The following is a 14,506-nucleotide window of genomic DNA, read 5'->3' on the forward strand; positions in this document are numbered from 1 at the left end:
TCTCATAATAAAACAACCCACACTCGAATCAATATTTCATGTCCACTGATTTATTTACAAAGTGTGCAGTCATGTAATACACAGGATAATGTACAGTCCGCTCTGATTTGAGCTCTTATATCAGCCTGTCTGGGTTTAGTGCACATGATCCAGACACGTTCATCAGCAGCGACTCACAGGAGGATGTAATCAGACTCCATTCATCTCTCATGTATCTAATGTTCTGCTTTCATTAAAAGACCACACACACAGACTTGAGAAAACACAACAGGCCCAAAGTACTGAAGGAAACTTTATTAAAATAAAAGAACGAACAGAGACAGCACAATGATAACCGCTTCACTAGATCTACTGCGGATCGGTGCTGGCAGGATCTTCATCTGGAGGCTCACAGGACAAGCACATGAAGACGTGAGTGTGTGAGCGCGACTGAACTCAACGGATTCAGGTGGAGTGAAACACACACGCTCTGATGTATGTATAGTTATGTACAGATGTGTGACGCTCGCGGTTAGTGGATCCGCGTCAGCTCCTCCACGATTTTAATCACCTCGTCCACAGTCGCCTCACGCTTCATCCCACTGCCGTCATCCATCTGCAGCACACACACACACACACACACACACACACACACACACACACACAGGAACACGAGCGAATGAAGACAGATGTAGTTTACACACACACACACACTCCAGTATGGGAGAACATCACGTCTTTGTAGCAGGGGAGGGGGGGATTTTTATTACAATTCAATAATCTTTTAAATGAAAACATCAATCTTTGGTGAATGTATCTTTAGCTCGGGGTTTCCCAGTCCTGTTTCTGGAGGCACAACGGCAGTAAAACACTGCGTCTGAATCCAGCGATCGCATCACTTCCTGTCTACGGACACCTTCATCCGACGGATTCATGAGGCCAGCACAGATGTACAGACGTTCATATTTAAGAATCATAATTACTCAGGTCAGAGCATTATAGACCGGTACTTTCATACTTCTACATAAGTGCACGATTTTTCAACTCTGTTTCTGCAAAAAGTATTTTTTGTTTTGTTCTTATTTGAATCAACAAATATTCTGTAAATTGAATCAAATCAAGGCCTATATATGATTGTCATAGCCGACTCAAACTTAAATCCAGAGCGTCCACAAACACCATCTTTACTGCTTTGACACGGAACACACCTGTGATATCCCACAGTCCTTCACGTGCCGTTATATGAAAGACGTCTGAATAACAGGAGTCTGAATACTGCAGTTGGCTGTTTGTGTATAGATGTTGGTTTTGCTCTTTTTTTTAAGATTTGACTCAATGTCTAGTGAGAAATCAGTATTGTGGTGATAATTCAATATTCTCTTTGGACAGAGCTATTTTTGAACTCACACAGCTGACAGAGACGGGTCAGATGAGTCCAAACCTCACTGCGACAGACGATTCACGAGCACAAACCTTCATCAGGAGGGATTCTACACCCTCAGAGCACGACTGATTGAGAAACACGAGCGCATGATCACCTGCAGTGTGCTGACCACCTCCTGCATCTTCGCTCGACCCAGATCCAGGAAGCTCTCGATCAGATCTCCATCAATGAACCCTGTGGCCTGCTCAGTCTTACGCTCGGTGTGGAACGACCTCCAGGTGCCGCTAGTCAAGGACTTCAACAACACAGAGTCCTGCCAGAGTTAACACACACACACACACACACACACACACACACTCACTCACACACACACACACACACACTTCAACAACACAGAGTCCTGCCAGAGTTAACACACACACACACACACACACACTTCGATTTTTTTTTGACAGATATTGCGATTTTAAATTTGCAAAGTCAAGCTTCAGCTCAATATTGTCAATAATGTGCAGCACAGTATGAGTATCATTACCCTGCTGGAAAACAAACAAACAACAGAAACCATCACAGAAATTCTTATCGTTTCCATTAAACCATTACAAAATTCCTTTTTATTTTTGGGCATTCTTCCAATAGGAATTACTGTTGTTCTATTGGTTCCCATCTGCCATATTACATCATCCCACCAATAGAATCCATCAAATAGACACCATTATAATTTACATTAAAACCAGTACAATTCCCATTATAACCCTGAAATCCATTATAACAACTTTTTTTTTTTTTCAGCAGGGAATATTATAATGGTATAACTACTTTTACAGAATTAACTTAATTGCTTAATTTCACAGGAAAGATGTTTTTTTTTTTTTTTTTTTTTATAAATAAAGAACTGTATTTCTTTAGTCAATTATTAAAGGGGTCATATGATGTGATTTAAATTTTTCTTTCTCTTTGGAGTGTTACAAGCTCTTGGTGCATGAAGAAGATCTGTAAAGTTGCAAAGACTAAAGTCTCAAACCCAAAGAGATATTAAGAGATAAGACTCGCCCACACCTCGCTGAAACGGCTCGTTCTAACACACCCCACGTCACTGTGTGGGGAGATTTGCATAACGCCGCCCAGATGTTCACACAAAGAAAGAAGGTGTATCTTTTATTCTGGTTGTAGTGTTGTTGTTTCCGCCGCCGCATGTCGTATAGATGCTGTGTGTTTAACGAGAAAGAGAAACTATTTGTTTGGCCTTCCAGAAGAAGACACGACTAGAAATCATGTTTATATCACGTTTATAATGGGTTTTAATGTTTATGTCTCGTCGCTCCGGCCGGACAGCGCATCACAGTATGTTGAGGGGCGTAACATTTCCGTCACACGCTTGAGGTATTCGGCCAATCACAACACACTGGATAGCTGGCCAATCAGAGCACACCTCGTGTTTCAGAGCGATGAGCTTTGTGAAAATCGACACGTTTCAGAAGGCGGGGCATAGAGGAGAAACATTAATGTACAGTATGTGGAAAATAATGTGTTTTTTTAACCTTAAACCACAAACATTTCATTACACCAAATACACAAAATATGTTCTTTAAGCAGCATCATATGACCCCTTTAAAGTATTACATGGGTTACATAGGCTGATTTATTCATTTAAGTATTTGGGATTTTAAGAACAAGTGGAAAATGTGCTGAATGTTTAATTTCATCCAGGTTAAATTATCAAAGCAGTTGACTGAATTTTCACTTGTTTTAAACGCGGAGCCAGGCGAGAGTCGACACAGGTTGTGTGTGTGCATCAAGCCTCGTTCATACTGACAGATGCGCTCGTGGAGACTTGCAGTGCAGAGCCCAAGCGCGACTATAACCGAGCGTTACGAGACAGGCTGCGAGACTGCAGCAAGTGTGAAGGTTAACGGCTCGTCGGTGACTCAGGATTTATGCCGTGTGGGTCAGAGAGAAGCGTTCAGAGACACAGCTGTGTGTGCGCTCTGCTGAATTGGGAATAGCAAACATGCATTATAAACTTCTTTCAATTAATCTGTTGGCTAGAGCAGTGCTGATTGGAGAGAGCGGAGGTGCACTCACTCTGTTGGTTAGTAAGACTGTCACTCATGAATATGCTCTGGAACAGAGTAATATCGCCTCCACATCACAGGCTTTGCGATTAGCAAATCACAACATCTCAAATCGCGATTGCAATTCGATTTCAATTAATCGCACAGCCCTAACACACACGCTCACACACACTCACTCACTCAAACACACACACTCTTACTCACACACACTCTCACTCACACGCTCACACACACAGACACACACACACACAAACACTCACTCAAACACACACACACTCTTACTCACACACACACACTCTCTCTCTCTCTCACACACACACACACACACACACTCACTCTCACACACACACGCTCACACACACACACACACACAAACACTCCACTCAATCAAACACACACACTCTTACTCACACACACACTCTCACTCACACGCTCACACACACAGACACACACACACACAAACACTCACTCAAACACACACACTCTTACTCACACACACACTCTCTCTCTCTCTCACACACACACACACACACACACACTCACTCTCACACACACACGCTCACACACACACACACAAACACTCACTCAAACACACACACTCTTACTCACACACACACACTCTCTCTCTCTCTCTCACACACACACACACACACACACTCACTCTCACACACACACGCTCACACACACACACACAAACACTCACTCAATCAAACACACACTCTCTTACTCACACACACTCTCACTCACACGCTCACACACACAGACACACACACACAAACACTCACTCAAACACACACTCTCTTACTCACACACACTCTCACACACAGACACACACACACTCTCTCTCTCACACACACACACACACACATATACACACACACACTCACTCTCACACACACACGCTCACACACACACACACAAACACTCACTCAATCAAACACACACACTCTTACTCACACACACTCTCACTCACACGCTCACACACACAGACACACACACACACAAACACTCACTCAAAACACTCTCTCTTTCTCACACACACACACTCTCACACACACACACACACACACACACAAACACTCACTCAAACACACACTCTCTTACTCACACACACTCTCACACACAGACACACACACTCTCTCTCTCACACACACACACACACACACACACACACACACTCTTACTCTCTCACACACACACTCAGCTGCTGAAGGATATAAGCTGTGCTCGATCTTGCCCACGCTCTTGATGACTTTGTTGAGTCGGTTCTGTAGATCCAGCAGTAAACTGTACCAGCCCTCCGACAGCGACGTCACCAAACCTGAAACAAATCATCATCAAAACTCACATTTACTCACACAATTACTGTAATGACATCAAGATGATCGATGCAGTTTATCTGGAAATTCAACTGAATATCTCTGGAAGTCTTACACTGTGTCCTAACCACATGTGACACTGTGACGTGATGAAAGGCATCGGCTCCGTGTTAATCAGAGTTTGTTCAAACTAGCCGCGACAGCATCACGCAACATTCCTAATTTAGAAACGGTTTCTATTTCCGCAATGTTGTGGATGGAACAATAACTTGCTATATGACCAGAATTCAAAATCCCTGTAGCCACAGCTGTGAGGTGCATGGATGATCTCGGCAAAGGAGAAGTGTCACTAACACAGATTTAGACAGATTTGTGAACAATATTTGAGAGAAATAGGCCTTTTGTGTACATAGAAAAAGATCTTTGAGTTCAGCTCATGAAAAAATAATGGGGGAAAAAAAAAAAGTGTTGCTTTTATTTTTTTTTTGTGTGTTTTTAGGGATATCAATTTTCGATCATTTCCATGATCAATCATCATTTAAATTAATGATCAATTAATCGATTAATTGTTAACCTTAATGTTGCAATATGCATCTATTACAGCGGCACGCAGTCACAGATGTGTGTATGACAGGATGTGCAAAAGTCACTTAAAAAAAAAAAAAAAAATAACCTTTCTCTCTTGAATTAAAGGGGTTTTAGTCTGAATAAAATGCTAGTAGCAGGATTATCATTTGATCAGATGAAGAGAGCGCCGTATGTTCGAGATCATTTCGGTTTGGTGACTGTTTTCTGTCCCGCACGGAGACCGCTGAACGCGCCTCTTTAAATGGTTTCGTGGTGCTTGTTGTATTTTAAAACACAACTGCAATGTTTTCAACTGACATTATGGCATTTAAAATAAAATCATCCCAAACATAACTGTGGCGTGTGTCTGTGCTGCGCGGTCAGAGAACCGCTTCCACCGGCGCTGCTCACATCAGACACACTGAGTATTATATCTGAGTATTATGACCAGTACTTCATTGATCCTGCTTGGTTCTGTTCCGGACAATGTCAGATTTTACATTTTTGTGTTCCGGTAGGCCTGTTTGTTTTTAAAAATCCATCATTCTCAGTGCATTAGATCGTGACAGAGCGTGCAGACGAGGACGAGCGTGTTTGGATGTATCTGGAGGTTATTGCTCACGTCTTATTCGGCACGTATCCTAATGTTTCCATTTTCACAATGTATTTGAATGTTAAACTATTATTTATAATGTAAACTAGGCTTGTACTCTACACGCCAGTAGTGTAGCCAGAAAAGAGACTCTGGGTGTGCATATGAAAATCTGGGTGTGCCACATTTATTGTCAGATTACTGTGCAAAATTATTAACCCTAACCATAACCATGCCCCACATAACCATAAAACTGTATAAAATAATATAGCTGCAAGCAGCAATACGGGGCCAAGCTCTGCAAGGCACATCAAGCAGACCAAGTATGGCGCACATCAAGTACAGCAGCGCAGCAAGCATTTAAGCACCAAGAGCAGTGCAGAGCCTGAAGAACAAAACATCAGAAATCGGGACAGTACTTTATGCGGCTCGCCCCGAAGATCATTTGAGCGAAAAAAACGGAACACTGTACTTTTCAAAATGGCTACTACTGTAATGGGCGGAGTCTTAATGTATGATATTGTTTGTGATCAGCATGATGAGAGCAATCAGGTGTACTATGTCTCATTGTCTCATAGGGCTGCCAGGGACGGAGAAACATCCTCATCAGGTGTAACGTTAGGCCTTGTGTCCGGCTGTCCATTAAGCCGAGGTTTTTTTCAAAAAAAATTAAGAAGGGAGCTCTGCGACATATTGCTAGCTAGCAATGTGCAATCAAAAATTATCTGTTTGTATGCGCGGCAAACGATCTCTGGGGAGCTGCTGGGGTCACAGTCAGCTGCTGTTTGCTGATTGGTTGGTAGTCCGAATATCGGCAGATTTTTTTTTACGAACGAAATAATTTAAAATGAAAATTACATTTTAACATTTTGAGCATTATGACACCATATATTGAAATTTTTATTTCTGTGCCCCTGAGAGTATGATTTAGAATGTTCATTGGCGTCACAGAACTGCCAGATTCAAACTGCTTTCCTGCGTTGGCTGGCGCTGAGCCAGAGACGGACGCGCTCAGCGCTTGTCATATATCAACAGAGGTTGAAAGAGTACAAAAATATTCTACACAAGTAAAAGTACCATTACATTAATGAAATTTTACTTAAGTACAAGTAAAAGTACCAGTCTAAAAATCTACTCAAGTCAAAGTAAAAAGTAGCATGTTTAATATTTACTCAGAGTAAAAATTACTTAGTTACATTTTAACAGTGGGAGGGAGGCAAAAATGGGACAGACCAAGGGTGTCAAACTCAGTTCCTGGAGGGCCACAGTCCTGCACAGCGCGGATATAACCCTAATTAAACACACCTGAACCAGCTAATCTAAACATTTAGGCTTATTTGAAACCTACATGATATGTGTGCTGGAGCAGGGTTAGAACTAAACTCTGCAGGGCTACGGCCCCTGGGATAGGCCTATTAATGTCAAATTAGTTGTTTTTTTTTTAAAGGAATCAGTTATTTAGAATAATAAGACATTTGGGCTGTTACCAGGCAAATCAGTATCAACAAACTCATCTTTTCAATGCAGAGGAAATGTAGAAGCTTCATCAGACGTGGCATGTAGATGTATTTACACACTGTTTAGTGCAGGACAAGAATGCATTTAACCTGCTGTTACAAATGCATGAATAATGTTTTGATATACAAGACATAAAATGTTGAATACTCATTTGAAATTATAAGAAATTAATTATTTAAAAAAAAAAAATCAAAAGATAATTTAAATGTGAAATTAAAATGGCCAGTAGGGTTTAAGAAAATCACTGTTAATAAGTGAATCATTGTGATTGAACCGAATCATTTAAACGGTTGATTCATTCAGGAACGAAACACTGTCATGTTGCTCAGAGACAAAACTGTGCTTTGGTGGCTGTGTTTGGAATTATTTTTTGTTGTAGAAATAGAAATAGAGCAAAAACAGGCAATATGGTGTCTAAAACGCAAGTCTCTTAATTAACTTGTTTACTGACCTGTTGTAAAAAATAAATAAATAATAATAATAATAATAATAATATAATAATATATATATATATATATATATATATATATATATTAATATATATATATATATATATATATATATATATATATATATATATATAATCACGATGATTTTTGGAGGAAAAGACGGCATTTTTGTGTGATTTTGATTTACTATATGAAATGATATATGTACGTTTTCTGCCCCTATATCTTCAATTTTGTGATAATTCTAAATGCATTTTGCAAGTCTGAATCACACAGTGAAAGAACGCACTATAAATGCGCGCACACATCAACAATTTTGATATTATCGCAGTCGCAGACGATATATATATATCGCACACTCCGCACCACTGTCTTTTTGGCTAATTTGTGCAAAACCTCTTGCTAAAATGTCAAAGCTTCATTTTAACCACCAATGCAGCGATGCAGTTATTTATCTTACCTCTGCATGCTTGCGAAGGGTTGATGTCTTGTCGAGATTTTATAAGCTGCTAGTTTGGTCTCCCTAGGCAAGCACAGTTTTACACTGCATAATAAAGCATAAATATGGCCAGGGGTTCACTTCATTTCCTTAGAGTTCAATTTCAGAATATGACGGGGTTTTGTTTTCAGCGGTGTCTGCACCACTAACACCTGTTTTGTCCGTCTGCTTCTTTCTTGTGATTTTAGCACCAGTTTGCCCTTCTGCACATTATTTACTGCAGTAGCTAGTTTTACAGGGAGGGATTTTTTTTTTTTTTTTTTTTACTCAGTAATTAATATGTTTTAAAATGTAGCGAAGTACAATACTTCAAACTGAATATACTTAAGTAAAATTACAGATTTTAAAAATTACTTTAAAAGGTAGAAGTACTCAAAAAAGCTACTCAGTTACAGTAACGCGAGAGTAAATGTAATTCGTTACTTTTCCACCTCTGTATATCAACAATTACCATATAACTAATATGCAGTGTTTTCAACCACATAATGTTTATTTTAGGTTTCATACATTTAAATATACATAATCACTAGTAAAACAATACATTGGTAGTTTTTGTAAAATACACACTGCTGTCTATGGAAGCAGTAAAAACTATCTATATATTAAAATGTAATTTGCCTATGTGTTTTATTCATATATCAGACACACATAGCAGAACAATAAAGTTTACTCTGTTCTCACAGTTCAACAGCCACTTACTTTCATGTATTTCGGGAGAAACTGGGGAATTGAAGTGCTGTACCAGAGACAGTTTGGCTATACGTTAAATCCGGCTGACAGGACTCTGAACTGCAGCGCTCATCTCGTTAGATCAAGATCTTTTATAAAGGTTTTAAAACGAAGAATCGGAATATCAAATAGTTGACATGGTAAGCGTGTCAATGTTTGTGAATATTTTTTTAATAAAAAAATGAAAAACGAAATAAAAACGAATAGCGATAGCCTACATCTGTTAGTTATTGTGGCCGCGGTGTGTCACGTGACAACCATGACGCGTCGCCTTGGAAACAAGGGGTCAGTTAAAATATTTGTAACTTATGCGTGAAAGGGTTGATTTTTAAAAAATATTTTTTCTAAGTAAACAACAATAGCCCAAGTTTAGTAAACATTTTTTATTGAGACAATAAAAAATAATTCTGCATCTATTTTTAGGTGTGCCAGCTGCCCCTGTGGGTGGCACCGGCACACCCTGGCACACCCGTGGCTACGCCACTGCTACACGCATTCGCATATAGACGGAAAAGATGATCCTCTTCACATGAGAAAAAACCTCCTTACCAGCAGAGTGGACCGGGTCTATTTAAACTGACCAGAGTAGCCTTTTAAATGTTTGGTTGACTGTATTTTATTTTGATAATGGACTGCGATGTAACTTTGAATTGCTAGAATACACGGGCGTCAGGCGTATTATATAAAAAAAAAAAACCAAACAAAAAAAACAAAACTTTATAATCCTCAAAAGTGTTTACTTTCATTTGTGCACACTCACATTTTTTTAACGATTTATTTATTTGTTCCCTTATTTCAGTTAAATCATGGGTTATTTAAGGGACAAATGAATGAAACATGGACACTTGCCACAAATTAATAAATCGTAGGAACGAATTAACAAGTTGATCTCCTTTCTGTCCGGTGTCCCGCAGCCCTGCAAAGCACACGATATGAAACTATTATCTGCGGAAATGACTTCGTTACTACATTTCTATTGCTTTCCATGTTGAAGAACTTTGTGTTGTTTCTATTTTAATGTACTTTTAAAGTTTAAATCACATTAAAAGCTTAATTTGTAGATTATGAATGAATGATGATGCGTTCGTATACCTTCCCTCACAGCCGCTCGCACGTGTTCTGTGCACGAGCCGCACGCAGCCCAACATTAAACCGGTTAATCGTCCACGATTGCTTTAATCGACTGCATCTCTTATCGACAACTAATCGATCATCCATTAATCACTAGTGTATATAGAAAATCAGATAGGAGTTTAAATGTCAATCAAAAATATTTTTAATACACAAATATCAACAAATATGAAGGAAGGAATTTTATTTCACTATTTATAGTGTATCTTCAGAATTTTAAAAAATAAATTTAAGGCAATTTATGACCCATTTTACGAGCTGCACAAGTAAAACAAACACCGTATGAGTGGTGCTGGACAATGTCTATGATAACACAGTATCGAGCCATTAAATTACATGATTTACAGTTCCTCACAAAAACAAATATTATACAACAGCATTTCAGCCTTTAGACCATTTGTAATAACAGGGATAAACCAAGCATATAAATTATTGTCAATTTAAAACGTATAAATATTATTGTCTTAATTGTCTAGATTTTTAGAAGGCACTTTAACTTATTTCTCACTCACAACTCTGTGTTTGCTGCATGAAAGCATGAGCTGATATTTGCACTGATCTGACCATAAACAGCAAGAAAGGCTTGTTGGAGATGCAAACTCATTCTCTGCCTCGAGGAGGCGCTTTAGGAGCGCTGAAATATAGCTGTTTCCCCGGTAACAGCTGTACACCAGCAGCTCTGCGCTCATAAACACTGCTTTATCAGGAGTTATAGGTGAAATTAAATAAAAATGGCAACGACACGTTTCTGAAGACAGTCGGTTCCCTTCAGATACAGTCAAATAAAGACATCTGCGCCACGCTTTGACTCGAAACGTGCAGCGCTCATATTTATTCAATGACAGCATTGCCTTTTTAAGTTTAATCCAGCTGTATCGCGACTCTCGTCTCTCGTCCGTGTTTTTAATGAATCTTGAAGTTATTTTTTATTAATTTCTTAAACCATTTAATGTATTTAAATATTTTTATGGGCTTCAGTTTGATACGACTCACTTCAGGAGTTTCAGGAGCCGCGGGAGATCTGTGTTTAAGATGCACCCCGTCGGGCAGAGTACTGGTGCACAACAGCCCCGGGACTCAGGGCTAGTGATACTGTGAGCTTTATTCAATGTTAAACGTGTCTAATGTGAGTTTGAAAATCATTTAGCATGAGCTTATAGCCATACAGAAAGCAACAACAGATAGTTTACCTCAAATCTTGAAAATAAATTGAAGACATCCGTTAAAACTGAACGTACTGCTAACCTACGAGTGTGCTCCATAAAAACGATGGTATCAGTCACTCAGTATGTGCATTTAATGATATTAAAAAGGTTTAATATTTATGAGTGAGATTATAAACTTTTCCATTTTGTTGTGAGCGCAGTGTGCTTCCAGAGAGGCTCCGCCCACACACGCTTCTGATTGGCTGTGGTTTCTGACTGATTCTGGTGTGGACACAAACCGCTTGTCGCGTCGCGTGGAGTCAGGACACGCTGTCACAAAGGAAAGCTGCTTCAGATTCTTCATAACGAGTCTGTTATGAACACGAAACGGCTCACAGCTAACGACTAAGCTCTGCTTCACCTCACTACTGACAAACAGCTCTTAATAGCACTGTATTCACTCTGTTTCTTCGTCTCTCTCACATGTAACCCAGTCCTCACAGACACAGCAGAACAGGTCAGTCTTCTTCTGTGGTTCAGTGTCGCGGCCGGGCCGCTGAAGCAGACTGAACAAGGACAGTGTGTTGTGTTAGAGGACTGCTGTGTGAGTGAACAGACAGAAGCTCACCGATCATGCCGTTAACGGTTCCGAACAGCACCGAGCCCTGTGTCGGGGTCGAGCTCTCGCCCAGATTCTGCAGCACCAGAGATCCGTGTGAGAACACGTTGACAAACTCTCCCAGGTGGAACAGACCCACCTCCTGCAGGTGCTGCCGCTCCTCGTCTGTAGTCGCCGCGCTGCAGGACACACAACCATCAACCACTCATTCACTTCCCTTAAAGGGACAGTTCACACAAAAATGAAAAACAGTCCATGACGGACTCACCCTCAAGGCATCCTAGGTGTGTTTGACCTTCTTCTTTTGGATGAATCTAATCGGAGTTATATTTAAAAATGTCCTGGCTCTTCCAAGCTTTATAAAGTCCAATAAAGCGCATCCATCCATAGTAAGAAGTGCCACAGACCATTATTAATATAGCACTTTTTTCAGTGCAGATTGTCAAAGCAGCTTTACAGTATTCAGCAGGGAGACAGTGTTCTCCTGTGGCCGGACGAGGCCAGCAGTTTAGTTCTAGGCTGCAGCAGAGCCAGATTTGTTGCAGCTCCGGTGAGAACAGACTAGTCTCGTGAGAACCAACCTTTGTTTACAGAAGCAAAGGAAAACCATTCTCCTCTTGGATTATATCAAAATCCTCCTACACTTTTCTTTAGATATTCTTGCTTTGTACTTCTAATTCATGACCAGTGTATTGTTTTGCTCTCTCCTCTGCGCGTGTCACTTTTGACCGGAGCTAACGCTACGCTGACGTCCCACATCATCCGCCGGAACGCCGTTCTATGCACGTACGACAGTTAGAGTTTATAATGTTTTAAATATGGATATTTTTATTACAAAAGCGGATGGATTTGCTACAGTAGGCCTTTATTCACCCCACAGCCGTGTGAGGCACTGTTTATTATGAAGGATGCGCTTTATTAGACTGTTTTGGACTACTGAGAAATAACAGCCATTCACTGCTATTATAAAAATTGGAAGAGCCAGGACGTTTTTAAATAACTCTGAATTCATCTGAAAGAAGAAAGTCATATACACTTAAGCCTTGAGGGTGAGTCAATCATGGGCTATTTTTCATTTCTGGGTGAACTGTCCCTTTAAGGCACATCAGCGTATGCAGTGAATCAAGCACAGCTTCAGAGAGCACTTTCAATTCAAACAGCTTTCTGCTGCTCCACATGACGAACCGGGTGTGAAATCTGTCCCTCTCATGCAAAATTCACTGCATTTCTGATTTCACCGATCACAGGTAAGTGTGAGCGCACCTCCAGAACCTGCCCGTCACATTAATCGATTGATCGCTTCCCCTCACGATCCATTACCTGTCCTTCTGGCAGACGAACAGGTTGAAAGCGTTCTCCGCTCCGAGGAAGTTGTCATCATCCAGGATTTCAACAGCACTCATCCAGTTAGGATTGAAATCACGAGCAATCTAAAGAAATGAAAACAGCAAGAGGAAATTAAGAACCACAACAACTTTCTTACAACTAGAAATCCCAGAATGCACAGCGGCAGCCGTCACCTCCTCGAAGCTGCCCTCCATGGATTTGTAGGCCAGCAGCAGCACGGAGCGCATCAGGTCCCCCACCAGGATGAAGTCCCCTTTAGTCTTCAGATACAGGGCCATGATGTTATTATAGTGATTGCACTCGGTCCTCAGCTCCTTCTCTGCCGTCCACTCGTACAGACGCACCTGTCGAGACACAGACGTCAGCGCCGCACAGGAAGCCCCTTACACTGAACAGCATGATGGGAGGGAACTCACGGTGCTGTTGATGCTGGCCAGCAGTTTGCCACTAAACTCCACCATGGAGTAAACCGCACCTTTAACCTCCTTCTCTGCCACCGTCTGCAGTTTGCCTGGAAACACAGAGAACCAGAAACACCCCATGATTCAACACACACACACACACACACACGAGAAACGTCACGCAGCAAACACCTCTTCTGAACAGAAGCTGCTATCGTTTTGTGGGTCTTTGAGCGGTTTTGTTTATATTAATATGGAATGGTAAACGCTTGAGGAGACTCAAAGAATGCTTCGGGTTAGAGACCAGCTGTTCTGATGATGAGGATGAAACCTGCATCACACACACTGCATGTAGACTCTAGCGGATGTGTAAAAACAAAGTACACTCATTGAAAAAGCCACAATGTTTGTAGAAACACCAAGAGAAACATTTAATAACTTTGTGGAAAGTAATCAGGGGTGTGTCTGATGGTTACCGTCTGTATAGTGAAAGACGATGATGCGGCCCTGTTTAGGCTCCGCCTCCTCCGGATACACCATGGCGGTGCCGACGATGAAGTAGACGGCAGGATCTCTGCCCAGCTTACAGGACACCATACTGAGCGCGTACTCGTTCTGCAGGAACTGATGCGCATGCAGCACTGCAGAGAGACAGAGCGTCAGACGTCACGCCTGCAGACACACTCCAGCTGCCAGCGCTCACACTTACCCTCAAACGTGTGCTGATCCACCACCAGCAGACTGTGCACCTC

At 41.0% G+C, this 14,506-nt stretch overlaps 1 protein-coding gene across 1 annotated transcript in view; it reads right to left on the reverse strand.

The window, feature by feature from the left end:
* Positions 1-279: 279 nt before the first annotated feature.
* Positions 280-14,506, reverse strand: part of LOC109066169 (DNA damage-binding protein 1-like) — a 30,593-nt gene continuing 16,366 nt past the window's right edge. Inside the window, exons 19-27 of the mRNA XM_042743356.1 lie at positions 14,464-14,506; positions 14,231-14,395; positions 13,770-13,864; positions 13,527-13,697; positions 13,327-13,436; positions 12,016-12,185; positions 4,657-4,759; positions 1,518-1,641; positions 280-595 (exon numbers count right to left, since the gene is read on the reverse strand). The exon at positions 14,464-14,506 is cut by the window's right edge and continues 81 nt beyond it. Coding sequence (XP_042599290.1) covers positions 512-595; positions 1,518-1,641; positions 4,657-4,759; positions 12,016-12,185; positions 13,327-13,436; positions 13,527-13,697; positions 13,770-13,864; positions 14,231-14,395; positions 14,464-14,506 — 1,065 coding nt within the window. The 3' untranslated portion in view covers positions 280-511. The remainder of the gene's footprint in view (positions 596-1,517; positions 1,642-4,656; positions 4,760-12,015; positions 12,186-13,326; positions 13,437-13,526; positions 13,698-13,769; positions 13,865-14,230; positions 14,396-14,463) is intronic.

Source organism: Cyprinus carpio, chromosome B18, assembly GCF_018340385.1.
Source record: "Cyprinus carpio isolate SPL01 chromosome B18, ASM1834038v1, whole genome shotgun sequence".
NCBI classification, from domain to species: Eukaryota; Metazoa; Chordata; class Actinopteri; order Cypriniformes; family Cyprinidae; genus Cyprinus; species Cyprinus carpio.